At 43.2% G+C, this 23,032-nt stretch overlaps 1 protein-coding gene across 3 annotated transcripts in view; it reads left to right on the top strand.

The window, feature by feature from the left end:
- Positions 1–6,733: 6,733 nt before the first annotated feature.
- The window catches only part of CA5B (carbonic anhydrase 5B), a 51,181-nt gene continuing 34,882 nt past the window's right edge, over positions 6,734–23,032 (top strand). The window contains exons 1-3 of one of the 3 annotated variants that reach the window (XM_081792959.1): positions 6,772–6,846; positions 8,275–8,314; positions 16,533–16,727. In XM_081792959.1, coding sequence (XP_081649085.1) covers positions 16,586–16,727 — 142 coding nt within the window. In that variant the 5' untranslated portion in view covers positions 6,772–6,846; positions 8,275–8,314; positions 16,533–16,585. The other 2 variants (XM_081792958.1, XM_081792957.1) reach the window with 2 other exon arrangements.

The raw sequence follows: 23,032 nt of genomic DNA, 5'->3' as shown, positions 1-23,032 counted from the left end.
CTCCAATAGTATGTTGAATAAAAGTGGTGGCAGTGGGCATCCTTGTCTTGTTCCTGATATTAGAGGAAAAGCCTTCAGCTTTCACCATTAAGTATGAAGTTAGCTATGGGCTTGTCAAATATGGTTCTTATTATGTTGAGGTATGTTCCTTTTATACACGCTTTGTTGAGAGGTTTTATCATAAATGGATGCTGAATTTTGTCAAATGCTTTTTCTGCCTCAATTGAGATGATTGTGTGATTTTAATTCTTCATTTTGTTAATGTGGTATATCACATTGTTGATTTGTGGATGTTGGATCATTTTTGCATCACTGGAATAGATTCCACTTGATCATGGTGTATATTTTTTAAATGTATCATTGAATTTAGTTTGATAAAGTTTGTTGAGAATTTTTACATCTATGTTCATCAGGAATATTGGCCTGTAATTTTCTTTTCTTGTGGTGTCCTTGTTTGGTTTTGGTATCAGGGTAATGCTGGCTTTGTAAAACGAGTTCAGAAGTGTTCCCTCCTCTTCAGTGTTTTAGAAGAGTTTAAGAAGGACAGATACTAATTCTTTTTTGATTATTTGGTAGTATTCATCAGTGAAGCCATCTGGTCTTGGACTTTTGTCTTTTAGGTGGTTTTGTTTACTGATTTAATCTCTTACTAGTAAGTAGTCCATCTATTCAGATTTTCTATTTATTCATCACTCTTGGAAGATTGGATGTTTCTGGGAATTCATCCATTTATTCTAAGTTGTCCCAATTTGTTGGCATGTATTTGTTCATAGTAGTTTCTTATGATCCTTTGATTTCTGTTGTATCAGTTGTAATCTCCTCTCTCATTTCTGATTTTATTTACTTGAGCCCTCTCTCTTCTTTTCTTGGTGAGTCTACCTCAGTTGTCAATTTGTTTATCATTTCAATGAACCAGCTCTTAGTTTTGATCTTTTCTGTTGTCTTGTTAGTGTCTACTTCATTTATTTCTGCTCTGATATTTGTATTCCTTCCTTCTATTAAATTTGGGCTTAATTTTTTTTCTTCTTCTTCTAGTTATTTGAGGTATAAAGTTGGGTTGTTTATTGGGTTATTTATCTTATTTTCTGATGTGGGCATTTATCACTATGAACTTCCCTCTTAGAACTGCTTTTGCTGCAGCCTGTAAATTTTGGTATGTTGTATTTCTATTCTCACTTGCCTCAAAGTATTTTTTATTTCTTTTTAAATTTCTTCACTGACCCATTCATTGGTTGTTCTCTCCTGCAATTCTTAGCAGCAGGCAGGTAAGAGGCATAGCTAGATGGCACAGGGGTGTGGTTATGGAGAACGAATGCATATGGCCCCAGCAAGAAAGGTATTGTGGTGCAGGAAATAGTGTGACCTCAGAGGGAGGGATATGACAGGGCATGGCCACAAGATGAAAGGATGGGCCCTGCAGGAAAGGTGGATAGAAGAACAAGGAATGAATTCTCTTTCCTCCATAGCCATAGTGGGAAAGGCGGGTTGGCAGCTGGGTGGGGAGGCATGGTGGTCGTGAAGTTGACAAAGCAGAAGAGGCAGGGCAAGCACAAAGGGTGAATTTTCAGTATCTCCCACAGGACCTTGTTTTTCCCACCATTCCTTTTCTCTCCCAGAATTCCTTGACTTTCACATATTTCTCTTCTCACCAACAAGTCTCTGTTTTATGTATTTTCTGTTTTAATTGTGTGTTTCCCAGGGTTCTCGGTGATGCCTTGGTAGTGGGCATTCTATTCAGATGTGCAGGCGGCATGGCTCTGGCAGTAGCTGTGTGGTCACCACATTGATCAGAGGGCTTAGCTTGTGGCAATAAGAAGGAAACGGACATGGCCTGATGGAATGTTAGGAGCTTGCCCAGGTTGTGGTGGCCAAGGTGGAGCACAAGGGTTGATTAGGAAAAGGAGGAGTGTGGCAAGGAGAAGGAATGGGTAGTGACTCAGATAAGAAAAGCTCGGTCAGCCAGAGTACAGGGGCATGACTCAAGAAAGATGAGAATGGCCATGAAGGAGCATAGGAGCATCCAAGGGAATATTCCAAGGACTAAGACTGAGCTCAGGTGCCAAGGCCAAGGTGAAGGGACCCATTTTTGGTCTCTTCTATAATACCTTGTGTATTAGGGTTCTGCAGAGAAAAAAAAAAAATATATATATATATATATATACACATATATATACATATACATATACATATACATATACATATACATATACATATACATATATATATACATATATACATATACATACACATATATACATACACATACATATATATGTATACATATACACATATATATTGAGAGAGAGAGAGAGATTGATTTTAAGGAATCAATGATTATGATTAAAGTATCAATGATACTCCAAATGATTATGGAGTTGTTAAGTCCAAAATCTGCAGGGTAGGCTTGCAGGCTGGGACTCAGGATAGAGTTAAGTTGAGTCCAAACAGTTGGCTGGCAGAATTCTTCTAGAGGAGGTCAGCCTTTGTTCTATGAAGGCTTTCAGTTGATTGGATGGGGCTCACTCACATTGTAGAGAATAATCTGCTTTACTCAAAGTCCACCAATTCAAATGTTAATCTCATCCAAAAGGACCTAAAAAAAAAACCTTCATAGAAACATCCAGAATAGTGTTGACAGAGTATCGAAACATTACGACCCAACCAAGTTGACACATAAAATTAACCATCACACCTTGTCTCACCAAACTCCTCTCCTCTCCCACAATTCTCTGTTATTGCCCCAAATCTTTCATTCTCCCCAGAGTTTCTTGTCCCAGAAGGAAAAACACCTCACTGCTTCTGTCATCAAGAAAGCCTTGCTATGAAAAAAAGTAATCCTAACTAAATACTGTGTTTCATGACATATCAGATTTACATTCCAGTTCAAGTTTCTTATCTCAGCTTGGACTAGTAACTAGCCACTCCTGAGCTAGTACTTGGGTAGCACTGCCATTTTTCATTTATAGCCTATTCCCTGGTATATAAATGAGCAGTTACTGAGGTATTCAGTCAGCAGGAACCGAAGAGATGAAGGAATCGATGAGTCTTGAACATGACTTATTCACTAATATTTATAGAGCACCTGCCGGTGTGTCAGGTGCTATGATAAGTGCTGGGAATACAAAGCTGAACAAACTAGTCAAAGTCCCTGCTCTTATGGAATTCACATTCTAGTAACCAACCAACCAACCAACAATCCAAAATACAAACGAGTAAATAATTTCAAGTTGTAAGACACAGCATGAGGAAAATGAAACAGATAATATGATAGAGATAGAGAAGTAGGGCTGCTACTCAAAGTGTCTTTTGTGGAACATCAGGTTTGCATCTCCTGAGACCTTGCTTGAAATGCAGAATCTTGGGTCACACTCCAAAATCACTAAGTCAGAGTATGCATTGTAACATGATCTCCAGGTGATCCCTATGCCCAGTGTAGATGGAGAGACTCTGGATGCAACTTCACATATGGTCATCAGGAAAGACAGCTCTAAAGAGACAACATTTGGGGCAGCTGGGTGGCTAAGTCCGTTAAGCAGTGATTCTTGATTTCAACTCGGGGCATGATCTCACGGTTTGTGAGTTCAAGCCCTGAGTTGGGCTCTGTGCTGATAGTGCGGAGCCTGCTTGGGATGCTCTCTCTCTCTCTCTCTCTCGCTCTCGCTCTCACTCTCGCTCTTGCTCTCTACTCCTCTCCCACTCTATCAAAATAAATAAATAGATAGATAGGTAAATAAATAAATAAAGAGACAACATTTAAACTGAGAACTAAATGATGAGAAAAACCCAGTCATGTAAATCTCGGCAAAGAGTGGTCCAAACAATAGGAACAGCAAAGGAAATGTTCTGAGATAGGAATGAACAGGGGAAGAGGCGCCTGGGTGGCTCAGTCAGTTAAGTATCTGACTTTGGCCCAGGTCATGATCTCACGGATTGGTTTGTGAGTTCGAGCCCTGTGTCAAGCTCTGAGCTAAGAACATAGAGCCTGCTTCAGATTCTCTGTCTTGCTCTCTGCCCCTCCCTGCTCACTCTCTGTCTCTAAGTAAATAAATAAATGAACATTTTTAAAAAAAGGAATGAAGAGGGGAAGACTAGTGTGGGTGGGACAGAATGAGAGAGGGAACTTGAACTCCGCTGTTAGATATTTAGAAAAAGCCCTATAAGGGCACCCAGGTGGCTCAGTCAGTTAAGCGTCCAGCTCTTGGTTTTGGCTCAGGTCATGATCTCATGGTTCATGAGTTCCAGCCTGGCATCAGGCTCTGTGGTGACAGCGTAGGGATTCTCTCTGTCTCCCTCTGTCTGTCTCTCTCTCAAAATAAAGAAAACTTTTTTAAAAAGCCCTATAATGAGAATTGTTGATTTGGAGCGACTACACAAAAACTCTGCATGCAAAGACCTCTATTTCTACAAATCAGAGCTACCAAATAGGTTTTTTGTATGTAGCCATTCACCCATCCTGGACCCAGGACAGACATTAATCAGTCACAGAACTTCTTCCTTCTGAGCCTAGACAAATACACAAAACTCAGCATAGTTATTCAGGTAGCCACTACAAACAGCTTTAAGTTGACAGATGAGTTGAAACCTATTTGCCATCCTAGGAAAGATTATGAAAATGCTACCCTGGAGGGCCTGTGTACTTGAATGAACAGAAAATTTTGATGGTTCACAGAATTGATTTAATGCACTGTGCTTTGTGATTGTGCCAATAGCTTACATTGAGGGAATCTGTGTTTAACTCCTCACGACTCCCATTTCCCACTTAGCTTACTACATCATCTATATGAGGAAACAGGATTTTTCTCAGGACTAAAATGCAAGAAAAACTGTGTTTCTAAAAAAAAAAACAAAAACACCAAAAGGTTGATTTTTATCTTAAGAAAACAGGAAAACCTTAAAATGATTGCTATTTCCTCTTTTCTATTGCTGTTCAAAAGCTTAGGGGCAAATCTTTGTCCCAAGTTAACAACTGTTCTGGATCTGGTGGCCTGCATACTTAAATGCTAATCTTATCATTGGCTGCTTTATTCTCTTTACATCAAGTTCCCCTTTCCCTGGCTCCTTAAGCTATTTGTTTTATCCAGTAATGTCAATATTTTAGTAAGCCGCCTCAAATTGTCCATGGAAGAAGGTAAGGCAGAAGTCATTATAAAAATCAACTCAGTGATTTATACAGGCTGTATTTGGACCATATTCTGTGAGTTCATTTTCCAGGCAAAAATGACTGACAGTTGAAACATTTTATAAATGAGGCAGGGTTCTCAGGGTCAGGGTGAGCTTAATACAACTGTTCTGTTGAAACTTGTTCTTTTCTCTGTGTTCCTTGTAGCGCAACATTTTGTATAGTCCCACTGTCTTCAAGCCAGAAATGATATGGAGGGTGGGAAGGAAAGAAAAACTAAATATGCTATCACAAAATTATATTGTTGGCATATGAAGAAATAAATGTAGCAAATCTTACTGCTAGGAAAGGAGGAATGTTATCTTTCTACACATGTGAAAAATATAAATATTCAATGAAGATTTATTGAGAATTTATTGTGTAAAGAAGTGTACTAAGGCCCATAAAAGTGGCTTCCTGTGTTTGCTGCCCAAAATATCCCTACTAATCAAATCAAGAAGACTTATGCTTACCAAATCCTTTTCCACCTATCAGCCCCTTGCCACATCTTCTCTTTCTCATCATTTCTTGTCACATTGAGACCCAAGTTGGGACAACTTCAGACTCTAAGCTCCTTGAAGCTCATCTCCTTTGTTACAGGAGCATGTACTCCAAAAATAGGATTTGAATTAATGAATCAGATTTCTGCACAGGAGTAGAAAAGCTGGTTATAACCTTCACATTTCTCTTGTGGACCCAGAGTTTTAAGTGGAGAGAGTAAGGCTAGCACAGTGATTTCAGAGCGCACACAGGGCTGCAACCAGAGTTTCAGTCTCATTGTGGTCGTGTCTCTCTACAGGCCGTAGACAGCCGAAGCTCACTGGGTGCCTAGCCAAGGTCATCTGGAGGAGGCATCAGGAAATACAGGAATTCTGTTTACTCCACTCGTCTGTCTAGCACATAAGGTTGGCTGAGGGACTAGAAAAAACATTGGCCCATAGTTCTGGTTGAGGGGATGTGAAAACTGGCAGAAAGGGGCAGTTTCAAATTCTAGTTCAAATGTGAAAACTGGCCTGAACAAACTCGGGTAAAGTGGACATGAAAATAGCGGGAAAGGGACACGGCTGCGTGACTCGTCCAATGCTTGCGTTTCCCTACTGAGCCACGTGCTCTCAGTGCACTCAGTCTTCATGTTTGGAAATGGGAGAAACCTGAGAAAATCATTCTCTCTACACGAGGCTCGTAAGCCTGCAGTCTGATTGCACCCGACAAAATGTCGCCAGCGCTCAGTTCCCAGACCCGGGAGTGTTTCTCTAGAGACAAGGGGAGGCCGCCCACGCGACCTCAAATTCCTACGATCAAGTCCCGCCTGGTAGGAGGGAGCGCTAGGGGCTCAGGGCAAGCGGGGCAAGCGGGGCCAGAGCGGAGCGCAGGGGCGTAACCAAGGTGGAGGGCTGGGCCCAGGGGGAGCTCAGGGCTGTGGCCCGGGTGGGGAGGCGTGGCTGTGACCGGGCGGGAGAGGCCAGGCCGCGGACTACGGAGAGCACGGTCGGGGGGCGTGGTCAGGGCAGCACGTAAGGACGTGAAGGGGCGTGGTCCTGCCCTGTGGGGAGAGGCCTAAAGGAGAGAGGCGTGGCCTAGGCTGTGGGGCGTGACGATGGGGCGTGGCTATGATGGCCCCCCGCACTAGCGTCAGGTCCCGGGACTAGAGCTAGCCGCCAAGGTTCGCGCTCTGGAGAAACGCTAAGGTAAGGGCCGGTGGCCGACTGGAGTGGGGGCTACAGCGGAGACACGCCGACTCGGGGAGGGCTGAGACCCTCACACCCCCCGCCCCACCACGCCAGGTCTCAGACTCGGGACAGCTGTTGGTCCAGCGAGAATTGCCGGGGTCCCCGCGGGGCGTCGCTCTTTCACCCCCGCAGCCCTATTCTACCATGGGACTCATCAACTAGATGGCTGCACCTCCTTAGGGTTATTGCACTTGCGGGGAAACAGTTGTCTGAGGGAATTTGGCGGGGAGGCGTGAGGGCAGTTCCCTAGGAGAGAGCGCTGCCAGGGGTGGTTGGATGTGAATTAACTCAAGTCCAACCTGCTGTGAAATAGGTGTAGACAGGGGTAAGGGCTACAAAATCTCAGATTGCAGTTCCGGAAACCAAGGCGCGGCAAACTGGGACTAACTTGGGTCTGGATTGTATTCCCCCCACCCCCGACTATACCAAGGTCTGTGGACGGAGTCCCAGCCACCCCCAAGGCAGGGACTCAGCATCACAGCTGTGTCACGTGGACGAATCTGAGCCTTCTCCATTCCGCAGTTACTTCTGGCCTTTTTGTTTTGTGCCCCGCCCCAGAACTGAAGGAAAAACGCCTAAGTACATTTTTGATAGTTATGAGTCTTTGTGGCATTCACTGCTAAACGCTGCTACCTTAAGGCTGGTGGCAACTCTTTAATATTAATGTAAGCACCCTCCCGTCCCCTGTATTTTCCCTGGGAAAATTTGAGAAATACAAGAAGTTAATGTGTACACCTGAATTTGGTTCGAACTTGTTCTCTCCCAGCGTCTGAATACTACAGACTATATTGCTTTCTGCTTCTCCTTCTTAGTCCTTTACAGATAATGTGGCCACCTCCTCTCTGCTATTAAAAGCCTTGCTGGAATAAGGAAAGGAGTAGCCAGATTTTCGGGTGAGGGAAGCTCCTCAGCCCCTACCCCTTATCTGCCTGCACATCCCTCAGAATATGTTGGAATATGGAAAACCTTTCAGCTATCTAGGGCCTTTCTCAGATAATTTTTATGTCAGAACCAGGACTGAAATTCACCAGAAGGCCAAGATCATCAAGGGCATGGTTCTCTGTGCCTGTACACACCGGCCCTGTTCTCCCTGGAGCCAGGCGAAAGGTTGTGACCACTCACAGTTGGGACTCGATAAAGAATGTGAATTGTGAGTGAATGAGAGAACTTGAATATTTTGGAAATCTGATGGGAGGAAGAAAATTCCATCTCATCGGCACCACAGGGGAGCTTGGTTGTGGCACACAAAACAGTTACTAGAAATGTATTTTGAAACCTTTGGCCACCCCAGATTGGGATCACGATCTTGGGGAAGAAGTGGGTGAGAGGAAGAAGCTCCGTTTTCTCATCAAGACGTGACAGCTTAACCTTTTATTTACATTTCAGGGCATATTGCAAAAGACTGGCTTCCTTTGGAACTCAGGAGGTGAGAAAATGGAGAGTCAGTCTGATGAAAATTAAGGAATTTTCTTCAATGTAATTGTAACCTTTAGTCAGTACTTTTTTTTTCTGTTTTGCATACATATAAATGGCTTAATCAGGCAGAGTTCAAACTACAGCTGACCCTTGAACAGCACAGGGATTAGGGGACACCAACCCCCTGCCCAGTCGAAAATCCATCTATAACTTTTGACTCCCCCTAAAACATAACTACTAATAGCCTAGTGTTGATCAAAAACCTTACCAATAATATAGCCAATTAACACATATTTTGTGTATTATATGTATTATATACTATATTACAATAAAGGAAGCTAGGCAGTCAGTTGAGCCTCCGATTCTTGGTTTTGGCTCAGGTCATGATCTCACGGTTCATGAGTTCAAGCCCTATGTCAGGCTCTGTGCTGCCAACCCGGAGCCTACTTGGGATCCTCTTTCTCCCTTTCTCTGCCCCTCCCCTGCTCGCTCTCTCTCTCTCTCTCAAAATAAATAAATAAACTTTAAAGTAAGCTAGAGAAAAGAATATTAAGAGAATCATAGGGAAGAGAAAATACATTTACCCTACTGTACTGTATTTGTTGAAAAGAAACCCACAGGGGCGCCTCGGTGGCTCAGTCGGTTGAGTGTCCGACTTCGGCTCAGGTCATGATCTCGTGGTTCACTAGTTCGGGCCCCGCGTTGGGCTCTGTGCTGACAGCTCGGAGCCTGGAGCCTGCTTCCGGTTCTGTGTCTCCCTCTCTTTCTGACCCTCCCCCCATTCATGCTCTCTCTCTGTCTCAAAAGTAAATAAATGTTAAAAAAATAAAAAAAAAAAACCCACATACAAATGGAGCTGTGTTGTTCAAGGATCAACTCTCCCTATCATTTAATAAATACATAATTTATTAATGATTCTTTAAAAGCTTTTAGAATCTTTTTTTCATACATTTCTAAGTCTGCAAAACATCAGATAAAGGACATGTTAGTAAAAGTTAAGGACGTACATAAATAATTAGTGATAGTAAAGGCATATAGTGAAAAAAATGTAGCGCTCCTGGGGCCCATTCAAGCTACTGTCCCATCTTTAAGGACAAACTTAAGTAAGGATGGATTTTCTGTGAAATCTAGTAATGTATACTAGTAGTTCATTGTTATATATAATGTTTGATAGACATTATTTATGGTTTTTACAAGTTACGGTTTTATGAGATCAACAGGTAAATTTAACTATCAATAAATTATAATTTTAATATAACAGAGGGGATTATCTTTAGGCTTTGGCATAAATAACCTCACGTATTGCTACAGGTATTGTAGCCCAGCATTAGCTAAGTTGAGTTTCTGTTTATTTGAATTTTCCTGGAACCCTCCTCACCCCTGACCTTCCATGCTCTGTTCCTTCCTTGATTGCCTTTGACTCTTCCTTCTGTCTCTTGGCTTCCTCACTGCACTTTGTCTCAGTCTCCCTCTATACACCTGTTACTCCTGGGGGAGGGAAGGGAATTTTCTTCTCTCTCTGACCTCAGGACCTCTCCTGAGCACCAGAGCTGCACTGACTCTCTCCTAGACTTTTCCTCCCGCTGTCCCCTTGGACCTCAACTCCGTAAGATTCACGGGAAGAATGACCTCTTTCCCTTCCCACCTGCTCCTTGAGCCGGCTTATTTCTCTCTCCAGGGACTCATCCTCCTTCTACCATCAGCGTCATCCCTCCATAAAATCATGGGGCCTTCTTCAACTTCTTCCCTCTTCTCTCTTCCAGTTGAGTGCCGGATCCTAGGTTTTTTTACCCAAATGGCAATCTCTTGCATACAGAGTACCTTGGTTCATCGCTACTGTCACTCTCCCGTCAGTGCTTCATATTCTGTCACTTGGATTCCTGGAATTTCATTTCAAACTCAAGTGCCCAAATCTGAGCTGCTCCTGTCCCACCCGAAACCTGTTCTGCACACTGTGGTGCTCATCTCGGTTCCTGGCAACTCCGTCCTTCTAGCTGATTAGGTGGAGAATCTTACGGGCTGTCTCTCCAGGATACAGCCAACACCCAACTGCTTCTCACCACCTCCACTACGACATCCTTCGTTCCAGCCCCTGGATTATTCTGAGTGATCTCCCTGCTTCTTTCCTGCCTCCCATCCCAGTTGATTTCCAGTAGGCACCCTGAATGATCTTTTAAAGATGCAGATCAGGTTGTGTCCTTTCTCTGCTCCCAAAACTCCATTGTGTCCCCCATTTCACTTAGAGCGGGGGTTTCCACTCAGGGGTGATTCCCCTTCTCCAAGGAACATCAGCGGTGTCAGGACACATTTTTGGTGGTCGTAATGGAGGGAGTGTGTCATCGGCATCTAACGGGTAGAGGCCAGGGATGCTGCTAACCATCGTACGATGTATGGGACAGCCCCAAAACAGAGTTATCTGGTCAAATGTCAACAATGTCAAGGGTGAGAAATGCTGAATTAGAGACAGAACCTTTACAGTGGCCTAGAAATCTACTTGATCTGGCATTCATGATCTCTCCACCTTATCTCCTACTACCGTCCTGCTAGTACACTCTGCTCCTGCCGTGTTGGGCTCCTTACTATCCCTTGTATGTGCCAGCCATGCTCCCGCCTCAGGATCTCTGCATAGGCAATTCCGTCTTCCTGGAATACCCTTCCCCCGATAGCCCCAGAACTAATTCCTTCATTTCCTTCAACTTTTTGCTCAAACTTCACCTCAGTAAGGCCTCCTTCAAGCGATTTATTTCAAAAGCAACACTCCTTTCCCAGTGGCACTCCAGAGTCACCTCATCCTGCTCTACTTTTCACTGAATTTATTTTAATTGTCCGTGCAACTGACTTATGTGTTACGTTGCTGTTTATTATCTGTCTCCCCGACCAGAATGTAATTTCCACCAGGATAGGGACTTTGTTTTATTTCCTCGGTGATCCGAGACCAGTGTCTGGCATTTGGTAGCTACTTGATTGACGTCCTGATGAATGAAAGGATGAAAGAGTGATGGATTGAAGGAAGGATGGTTGGAGGAATCTCCTTGTCACGGACCTTCCCGCGTCCGTTCTGCCCACTCCCATCCATCCTGTGCTGTGCGCACGGAGTCCTCAGAAACCATCCTGTATGTGTGGAATAATACCTGAGAGTCTTCCAGCCTCCTGGAAATTCATATTCTTCAAGTTAATCTCCAGTCCCATCCAGCTTCACCTTCAGCTGCGTCACCTGGGCATCTGCTTGGCCAGCACCTTAACAAATATTCATAACAGACTTGGGATAATGGGAAATTCAGATATACTTGGCTTTGTAACAAAACGGGATTTTTTGGTCTAAAAACACAAAAAAAATAATCCTCAGAGACTATGTTCACTGCAGTGAGGTCAGCAGCATTCTTAGAAGACAGAGAAATGGTTCAGGTTTCTAGACCCTGCGCACAGCCCACAGCTTGATGGGCTTTGTGAAAGAAGATGACCAAGAGCTGAGGGTACCAGCGGGCTCGCTGGAACTTTGTGTACTCCTTACCCCTAGAGAGCGAGTCCAGAAGCGGGCAGGAAATACTTCCTCTGGGCCGGGTGTCATCAGCCACCAGCCTCAGTGTCGTGCACAGACAGCATGACTGCAGAAAGCAGGGCAGTCGCCCAAGGAATGAACACAGCCCTGGCCATGCCATGGTACTTTCCTGATGGCTCTCTGTGGAGCTAGACCAAGGATCATTCACCCAGACTTCACTGGGCACCACGCTCACATGCTTCAGATCCCCACAAAGCCTCTTATGCAGGGCCAAGTGAGTACCCACTTGTCTGTACAACTCCCCTGGCAGTCAGACACGCACTTGGCTATGTCTTATCACAACTTTCCCTTTGAAGGACAACCAGCATGTCCCTTCTTTTGACTATATGTTGAACTTATCATTGGGTTCCTGGGAATTACTAAGTCTCCTTTTCCATTTAGATTGTTAAGCAAGAAAGGAGTCCTTTTCGATATGTTTGCCGACCTCTCTCTGACACTGGGATTGATTATTGAATAAGCCCAAGGTTCTGCCCATTTCAACCTCATTTGTCCTCTCCAGCCTTGACTACTAAACACTCCTGCCTCCCCAAATGTCCTCATCATCCCTGACATTACCCCTATCTCTCTAGCTTTGCCTCTCCTGTTCAAATTGTCTCTCTCCTGTGACACATGGTCCAGATGCTGTCCCCTGCTAAAATTTAGAGCCTCTGCCCTCTGTGTTCTCATTGAATTAAGTCAGAGCTGCCATCACATCTGGCTTTGATTAGGAAGTATTTGTTTAATTATACTAAGTGAAATAAGACAGGCACAGAGGGAAAATGTTGTATGAGTCCACTTACATGAATTATCTGGAATAGGCAAATACATAGAGGCAGAAAGTAGACCAGGGGGTGCTGGGGGGGGGGGGTGCTGGGGAGGACTGGGGAGTTATTGTTTAACAGGGATACAGTTTATGCCGGGAATGATGAAAGCTTGGGGTATAGATACTGGTGATGGTTACACAACGTTGTGAATGTGATATTTCATGCCACTGAATTGTACACTTAAAAAAGGTTAAAATGGTACATATTATGTACATTTTTCCGTAATATAAAAAGGTAACTAAAAAAAACAGAAAAGTTACATGTTTAATATTTTTTTATAGATTGTAAGTTTGTGGGAATGGGGAGAAAACATGACTTTTTCGTCTTCACCCAGCCCGGTGCTTTGCATGAGATAATCACTCATTATTGCTTCAAGTCAGGAACGGAAATCAATGAAAAGAAGCACAGAATTCAGGCAAGATTTCCCCATACCTCTTAGCAATTTTTAAAATTTTATTTTATTGTTGGGGTGCCTGGGTGGCTCAGTCAGGTAAGCATCCAACTTTGGCTCAGGTCATGATCTCACGGTTCATGAGTCCGTGCCCCACTTTGGGCTCTGTGCTGACAGCTCAGAGCCTGGATCCTGCTTTGGATTCTGTGTCTCCCTCTCTCTCTGTCCCTCCCCTGCTCGTTCTCTCTCTCTCTCCCTCTCTCCCTGTCTCTCTATATATCAAAAATAAGTAAACATTGAAGAAAAAAGAAAAAAATGTTACTGTCAAATTGATTTTATCAGAAAGAACCTTCTGTAGTTGGAATTGTTTAATGGCATTGTCTCAAAAAGAAAACAAAAAACATGAAATTAAAAATTGTCCCAAACTGCTTTCTATTTTCTTAGTGTTTGCATTTATAGCATCAGTAGCATTTTAGCAAACTCGATTTGAATAATAAGAACTTTCATTTATACAACACTTACCAGCTTTTCTGAGAGCTTTTTCAGCCCTTAGACCATTTGAAGTCACAGAAAGAGTCAACGTCATGTATAGCATTACTGAACAAATGTTTCTCCTTCTTCTCTGGTTCTAGATTCTTTCTTGCATAAGATGAAGTGTGTACATTAAGCCTTATTCTTACATATTTCAGTTCATATAATCCTTTTACTCTGCTGATCTGCAGTTATAAATTATACAGTTTCGTGCTGCACATAGTCTTACAAGTTAGAAAAAAGCATAAAGGTCTTGATATGACTCTCATCCAAGATTAGGGTGGAGATATCAAGAGAGAGGTGAAATGTTTACATGAAGGGATAGGCAGGTACTGAGAAAATATCAGGTTACTGGGCTTTTTTGCAATGTTTTTAATTTTGGAAAATTGATTATTTTCATATTCTGTCCATAAACAACACCAGAGGGTATTTTCTACAGATGATTTTTGTGGAGAAGAAACTATAAATTTGGAGATATTTTCCTATGGAAAACAATCATGGATAAGTTTCTAAGATGTCAACCATTTGCTTCAAAGTAATACAGAGAGGGGAAGTAGAAGGGAGGGTAGAAATAAAACATGCTTGGCCACCAGCAGATGATTGTTGGAATAAAGTATTGGGTATAGAGGTGGTTTTATTATAGTATTTCCACTGTTTGTACGAATTTGAAGTTTGCCAATAGAAAAAATTAAGGACAAAAAAGAAATAGATTCTGAAAGGAGGTAGCCAATGGTCTATTATTTCATACACCTGATGAGTTAATTCAGTGAATGGAGGGATTTGAAAATGAGGTACTTTTATTTGGCACAAGGCACTATCAAGATAATATCTTGAGAAGCAGCCTGTGTGGCTCTGTCAGTTGAGCATCCGACTCCTAATTTTGGCTCAGGTCATGATCCCAGGGTCATGGGATCAAGCCCCGTGTTGGGCTCTGTGCTGAGCACGGAACCTACTTGGGATTTTTTCTCTCTCTCTCTCTGCCCCTCCCCTGCTCGTGTGTTTGTGCACGCATGCTCTCTCTCTCTTGAATAAATAAACATTAAAAAAACCTGATAATATCTTGAAAGTTTATTACCAATCTATATTTGAAATCTGCATAGCTTAAAGAAGGTACATATTGACATATCACCCCAAAATGTGTATGCGTATGTATACGCGCACACACACATAAAACTAAACAAAAGTGATTTTATGTTGGTTTGAGAATTTCTGATACCTGTTGGCAATGCAAACATAGTTTAGTTGTTGCTGATCTAAAGACCGCAGGTAAGGAGTTAGGCCTGCAGGCGAGGAGCCTCCATGGGATTCACAACTTTCTACCAGTCCCCTTTAATGCAGCGACCATGCATCTTTGTTTCCTGTGTTCAGTGTGTTCACTGGCAAAGTGATGTATACAACAGGGTACATGGCACCAGGTTTCAAGGCTGGCTGCTTGCCACAGGTCACTTTACAGTACTTGGCCAGACACATGGCTCGTTGATGGTCATGAAGGGTTCTGCCTGGAGCCCTCACTGGTTCCTTTCAGGTAGTAACAGGAAGTAACTCTCCTTCCTGTTTTTACTGGACACACTTCAGGTGTGATTTTTTTTTCTCTCCTTTCCCTTAGATGTAGACCTCTCCTCTAGCTCAGATCTAACAAGGTTAAGGGCAGCAGCACAGGGGAGAAGAGCTAGTTTACCGTCAGTTAAAACCAGTGTACTTCGTGAAGTACACAAAGAGAGGAAAGGGTGAAATGAGAACATTTGCCTCTTTGCTCAGCATTGCTAGGGATCATTATTTCTCTTTTTATACCTTTGGGCACCTCTCCTTCCCCCACCATTGCCGGACAATTGAGAGGCCTCTAATAGGCTGAAGGCAGAATCTGAGGAGTCATGGTTTCCCTTCCCGTATGATGTGCATTTCAAGAGGCCCTGAGCAGGAGAAATTAATGGCACACCTGGAAGGTAGAGTTCGTGCCTTGTTCAGCTTTGCATCCCGGCACCCAACATGGTGCCTGGAACAAAGGAAATGATGATAAATGTTGAAATACAAACGTTTACTGGCAGAACTTCCATCCCTGTGAGACCAGCTTAGACTCATATTTAGCTATGGTCCTCCTTCAGATCGTACAGAACTTTGGGGGTCCTTCAGATCTTACAGGTAGGGATTGGGGCCCTACCCTTAAATGGCAAGCATTCCAAAGTGTTTCAGAAGTATAAATAGCCCCACAAATGGGTGACGGTGGCATCTAGGAAAAGGAAAAACCCTTCATACTGTCTTAGAACATTCTGGCATCACTTCACAGTTTGTGGTTCTTGAAATTAGTTAAGATCAACATCTTCTCTATCGCCAAGGAAGTGTGCCCAGGTCACTGAGTGGCCATCAGGTGCCAGACAGTAAGACATACAGCTACGGGAGAGACAGACACGGTCCCTACCACCATGGAGCTCGGCTTCCAGGAAGGTGGCGTCATAAAGTACATTCCTGATCAGGTGTTCAACTGCAAGGAGCACCGTGAGGGAGACGAGGGTGCTGGGCTCACCTGGTGAGTGCCGGTCAGGGGAGGCTTCTAGGAAGTGATGCTGGAGTGGAACACCTGGAGGGGGGTGGGGGGGAAGAACCAGGCGGGGATGGAGGGAGAGTGGTCCAGGGAAGGAGGAGCATCCGTACAAGCCCTGAGGCCGGAGGGAGCATGGGGAGTGGGAAGAACCGGAGCCCTTGTGGCTGGTGTGCAGGCAGAAGTGGGAAGGAGACTTGACAGCAAAGGATCTTTCCTGCTGGAGTGGCAGGTGAGTTTCAGGAAGAGGAGTGGATTAACTCTTGACTCATTCCCCCTCCGCCCCTCCCCACCCCCGCCCCACCATGTGTGCTCAGAGTCCTAATGTTGTTGCCCTACTCAGAGCTTCCGCTCGATGGTCACCCTCGGTTGTTTACAGCTTCGCCTTCTCTGTCCTCCTCCCTCTAGGTTATTAGGTTCCTGCACGTTATTTCGGGCCTGATCAACATTTCAAGCTAAACATGGTGGTGATGAGTATGCTCAGGGCCATTCTGCAAGCCTCTCCATGCAGGTCACCGTGGAGAAGATTCCAGATCCCCAGCTCCGTGCCGGCGAGGCCCTGCAGCCTCTACACCTGCACGTACAAAACCCGGAACCGAGCTTGTGAGTACCCCGCTGCCTTCGAGAGAGCGAAAGGCTGGTTTCGTAGCAATCACGTGTGTCCTGTTTATCCACGTGCTGTCAGTGGCATTCCAGAGTGGGATTCTGTGCCCTAAGAACCGTGGGAACAGCTACTTGTTTCTCTACTTGTCTTCTCAGATAAATGTGGAAAATTCTTCTCCCCCGGGTTCATTGAGATGTAGTTGCCACATAACATTGTGTAAGTCGAAGTTGTGCAGCGTGATGATTTGATACACGTGTATTGCAAAACCGTCATAAGGTTCAGAAAGTCCTTTCCTTGACCGATTCTAACATGTTCAAAGGATGTCGTGCCGAAATAGGACAAGGGAGATGTCCCAGTTTCCGGTACTCTGGAACCCGTTCTGTGCTGTTGTGGTTAGCAGTGGTCTTCTTACTAACGTGGATCCACAGACGGCGAATTCTCCCCGTGAATCTTAACGTTCTGCAAGTTGCGTATTCACGTTTGCCAGCAGGTCAGTGGCTTCGCGCTCTGGAATGTTCTTTCCCGAGTCACAAACTGCAGAGTTAATTCCAGCCGAGCAGCTTGCCAGCGTGTGCTCTGCTGTCAGTGCAGCATCAAGGGAGGCGGCAGATGGTCTCTCCTGCCACCTCCCGCATCCCGTTCTTCTCCTGAGACACCAGCTACCTGGCACATCCCTGTGGTGCAGGGATTGTCCACCGAGGCACTACTGACTGGGGGGATGGGCCACTCTGTGATGTTGCACGTGAAGCGTGCACTGTAGGGTGATTAGCTGCATCCCTGCCCTGTATCCACAGTGGTCATCCACAGAGATGACAGTTGCACCCTCACCCAGTTAGAACAACCACAAATGTCAGCAGACGTTACTAAATGAGCTCCGCGGGAGACAGAATTGCGCTGGTTAAAAATCAGTGGGACGAGAGGAGAGAATAAGAATGCATGTTTTTGTGGAGAGGTGAGTTTGAATTTGTGGAGAGGTAAAATGCCTAAGCATATTGTGAAAGAGGAATTTTTCATATTTTCTATTATCTTAAAGGAATTGACGCAGGGTTTTCAAATGTTCGTTTCCTTCTAGGTCTGGGTTTCTCTGCTTTTTCTCTCTGGGTTTTCTCTCTTTTGACATCATAAGCACATACTAAAAAAAGAAGGTAAGAAAGGAATGTTTTTATATCAGTAGTACTAATCTAGCTAAATCCAAGGACTTGAAACTTCTTCACAAATGCATTTTTATTATGAATTTACTTTGTTTCCTCTAACATTGACAATGTTCTCATTAAAATGAATTGGTCAGAGTCATAATAAATTTCTGGTTGCTGGGTGTGGCTTCCTACCAGCAGACCCACATCCTACTGGGACTGGCTTATTCTCAACACTGGCATTTTGTGGTCTGAGGCTTCAAATGGAAAAAAAGAGTCATATTTATGTAACTACCAAAGTTTTACTTTTTTTTTTTTTAAACAGAGAGTTGAAAGATAAAGGTCTAAAGTCCAACATACATATGTCTTGCTTCTTTTAGTGCCGACAAACAAAACGCGGTGGCTTGGGGAGGTGTGGGCTTTCCTTGATTAATTTTTCACATCAGATGTTCTTGTTTTTAACTTACTAAGAGAAACAGGCAACAGTCATGATTTGGTTTTGCTTTTGGCATATTGCTCTGCCCCTCCTGTTTTCACTGGGGAGAATATTGTAATTTCTGCTGCTCTGAGCCACTGGCAGCTTAATACGACGGCAGAAGGCCCCGTTGTGTACTTGTGTGACCAAGAATGACCCAAGATCGTTGAGGGCTAGAAAAGATAACCTGCAAAGCCCGTAGCTAGTGGCCGCTGTACAGTGAAGACTGTGTTGGCAAGTACTCCTACTCCTAGTACTACGATTATCATCATCACTGTCCTTATCGTCATAGGCACAGTGCCCCCGTCAGATGTTTTTGTGACCATTTTTAAGATTGGGTTAAGCGGGTGGCACCTGGGTGGCTCAGTCGGTTGAGCGTCCGACTTCGGCTCAGGTCATGATCTCACAGTCTGTGAGTTCAAGCCCGGCGTCGGGCTCTGTGCTGATGGCTCAGAGCCTGGAGCCTGCTTCCAATTCTGTGTCTCCCTCTCTCTCTGCCCCTTCCCTGCTCGTGCTCTGTCTCTCTCTGTCTCAAAAATAAAATAAAAACATTAAGAAAAAAAATTAAAAAAAAAAAGATTGGGGTAAGCGGAATGAGGAGTAAATGAAGTAGGAGGATATGGCAAATTCAGGAAGCAGCATTTCACTAGGGCCTTGTGCTCTGGGATTCACCTTCAGTCCCCGCTTCTCACCTCCCAGGGAATCATTGGCTGTCGACTCAGATCACTGTTCACTGTTATCTCAAGTAGCAGACAGTGTTGACAGTCCTAATTTGAGGATTTGTAGTCTGATAAAATAAAGCTAAAAGCCTGCCCCTGTTACCCAAGATGAAAATAAAATCAAATTCACTTAGTATATCTTTTACTGAAATTTATGTTAATTGTCACATAAAACATTCAGTGTTAGAGTAGATCAGAAAATGAAGCCCAACAGTCAACAATAAAGAAGTCTAACTAAAAACGGATCAAAGACCTTACTTAACAGACACCTCACCAAAGAAGATCTATAGATGGCAAATAAGAACATAAAAAGATGCCCCACTATGTGATCTGTGATCAGGGAAATACAAACTAACACAATAATGAGATATCACCAAACACCTATTACAGTGGCCAAATTCCAGAACACTGAGCATACCGAGTGGGTATGAGGGTGTGGGGCAACACAAACTCTTACTCATTGCTGGTGAAAATGGTACAGCCACCCTGCAAGATAATTTGGCAGTTTCTTTCAGAACGAAATATAGCCTTGCCATACAATTCAGCAATCATGTACCTTGGTATTTACCCAGCATTGTTTTAAACTCATGTCTACACAAAAACCTACACATGGATATTTACAGCAGCTTCATTCATAATTGCCAAAACTTGGAAGCAGCCAAGAGGTCCTGCAGTACTTGAATGGATGCCTTATCTATGGTGTATCCAGACAATGGAATTTTATATCCTCACTGAAAAGAAATGAGCTATGAAACCAGGAAGAGAAATGTAGGAACCTTAAATGCATATGACTAAGTGAAAGAAGCCAATCTGAAAAGGCTACAAACTGTGTGATTCCAACTGTATGGCATTCTAGAAAAGGCAAAACTATGCAGGCAGTAAAAAGATCAGTAGTTGCCATATGTTAGAGTATAGGGAGGGATGGATAGGTGGAGCAGAGGATTTTTTTAGGGTAGTGAAAATACTGTGTATATTTTGATGGATACAGATCAGTATACATTTGTCCAAACCCAAGGAATATATAACATCGAGAGTGAACTACAATGTAACGTATGGGCTTTGGGTGTTATCATGTATCAGTGTAGGTTCATGAATTATAACAAATGTACCACTCTGGTGGGGGTTGGTCATAATGGGGGATGCTGCATGTGTGGGGGCAGGGGTAAATGGGAAATCACTGTACCTTAAATTAATGAATAAATAAAGTCCTAAAAAATTAAACATGTGATCTGAGACCAAAATGACATAAATTTAATAATTTTAATTCTTAATTAAATATAAAGAATATCATCTAGAATTGAAATAGTACATATTTTTATTTGTTATTATTTAATTGATTCTTATTTTTCATGATCTCTATGTTTAGATGGAAGAGAAATATTATTTTAGGACAACATGGAATAGAATGGCACTGTATAGGGGCACCTGAGTGGCTCAGTCAGTTAAGCGTCCAACTTTGGCTCAGGTCATGATCTCATGGTTCGTGAGTTCAAGCCCCACATCAGGCTCTCTGCTGTCAGCACAGAGCCCACTTTCTCTGTGCCCCACTCTCTGCCCTGTATAAAATCTAGCCACTAACCCTATGTGTGTATTTTCATGTAAATATAAATGTATTAAAATGTTATGGCCACATGTTGCTAGCACTTACCACAATGGAAATTTCCATCATCAGAGAAAGTTCTGTTGGACAGGACTGGTCTGTATTATAGTTGAACTGTGTTAGAAAGTTGTTCTGTTATTTCTCCAGTTAATTTTGAAGGATAAAAATCCTAGAGGACAATAGTAGCAAAAAGTTTGTTTTGCAATGTGTTCACAAATAACTCTAATAACCCCTAAATAATACAGATTCAGGATGCCCCAGATAGAGTTTTTCATTAACATTCAAATAACCTTGAGAAACAATAGGCTGATTAAGAGCCCCTTGGAATTGTATTAATAGCTTCAGGGGTATCAGCAGCAACAAGGAGCTAACAAACAGCCCTGAACTGACCCCCAGGAACTGTGGCCTTTAGTCTTCTGTGTTGTTGACTGCATGTGTATGCTGCTGTTACCTGGGCTCAACATCAAAGTGCCTTTTACAGCCCTCATGCTCTGAGAAGACAATTTATGATTCTGTGATCATCCCTAACAATATCACATGGGAGGGGGCTGTCCCTGTGTATCCTATCACTGTGCTAAGCCCTCGGGCCTACTAGGATGGTCTTCAATCACATGAGAAAATTGTACAGCTCAAGAAAAAGGATGGTAACAGGGCAAGGCGAATGAGAAAAAAACAATGAGGGCCTAGAATAACAATGTCCAGTAGATGAATAATGTGAACCACCAATATGAGAGCCATATAGGCAATTCTGTATTTTCTAAAACTACATCTTTAAAAAGAACAAATAATGTCAATTACATCTCAATAAAATGGGAAAATTCATTCTAAAATAGTAAAAACATAGGCAAAATATAGTATATAAAGGGGCACCTGGGTGGCTCAGTTGGTTAAGTGTCTGACTCTTGATTTCAGCTCAGGTCATGATCTCACTTTCTTGAGATTGAGCCCCGCATTGGGATTCTCTCTTTCCCTTTCTCTCTACCCCTCCCCAACTTGTACTCTTTCTCCCTCTCTCTCTCTCTCTCTCAAAACAAATAAACAAATAAACTTAAAATATATATATAGTATATAGTTAAAAATATTTTTGCCAATATATTTGTTGGGGAGGAAGAATATTTAACCTAGCATATCCAAAATATTCTCATTTTAACATGAGATGAGTATAAAAATTCTAAATGAAATATTTTACATTGCTTTGTGCTAAGTCTTTAAGGTCCCTCGCTGTTTTACATTTATAGCACATCTCAATTTGAACAGTCACGCAAGGTGAGTGGTTACCTTATTACGTAGTGCAGGTACAGAGAATAGATATCAAGGGATGCTTAATGCAGTGTGGGGTTGTCTGGGAAGGGGCTCGAAGTGATCTTGAGAGCCTGTAGGATTTTAAGAAATGAGAAATGGGTAGATGTGATCATATGAACTGTTAAGGGGGAAGCATTTCTTTTACCCAGTTCCTGCTAGCCGGACTGAGAATCGAATTGACATTAGACAGATTAAAGGAAGATCAAATTTAATAGCATACATAAGGGAAATCCACAGACATGAAAATTCCAAGTATAGTGAGGCAACATGAGGCTTGTATGAGCTACAGAGAGGGGTAGGGGTCTGAGGACAAAGGGGAGGAAGACCATTAGCAGGAAGGTGTGAAGAGATGTTTGGAAAACAAAGGTTGCCCTATTAAGATCAGTCTCTTAAGTAAAGAGGACTCTTTATTAGTAGCTCTCTTCCTGGTATAAGCAAGCAGTTGAGGGAGAGGTACAGAGCTTTTCCTGAATCTGCTGGGGTTATTTGCTTTTAACACAAAATAGCATTCATGCCAAAGTGGCCTATCTTGGGGCAGCCTACACGTGGCCCCTACAGTTCGTTCCTCTGAAACTTGCCTGAAGTTTCTACACATTAAAAGTTGAGCTGGCAAATTGTTCCATCTCATTGAACCAGTCTTAGTCCTGACAGTACGTCGATTCAGCTAAGTTCATTTCATCTCTACCATGATGCAGGTGTGTTTTCAAAATTAGGCCTTTGGTTCAAGTCATTGGGTATTAAACAACAGGCATTTCTGTGGAAACAAAAGAAAAACAATGGTTATTCATTAGGTCAAAATATACATCAGTTTTTTTTGTTCTGAGGATAGCTGGTGGAGAGGATTTCTAGATGTCAAGCTTGAAGCATCTTCAGATAGAGTGAGAGCAGGCAGTGGCAGTGTGACAGAACTTCCTGGTTTGTAGTTCTGAGTGTCTGTGGTGATTTTTGCGTGGCCAATAGAAGAGCAGGCATGAAGATTGCCTACACATGAGCTGTTGTGATTTCTCTGAACTTACATCAGGTGGTTTATATTTATTTTGCAGGGCTTCGGGGGGAAAAAGGGCAGTTTTAGTTC

Source organism: Panthera onca, chromosome X (genome assembly GCF_046562875.1).
Source record: "Panthera onca isolate mPanOnc1 chromosome X, mPanOnc1 haplotype 2, whole genome shotgun sequence".
NCBI lineage: Eukaryota > Metazoa > Chordata > Mammalia > Carnivora > Felidae > Panthera > Panthera onca.
Note: the sequence above shows the minus strand (reverse complement) of the source record. Positions and strands in the feature narration are given on the sequence as shown.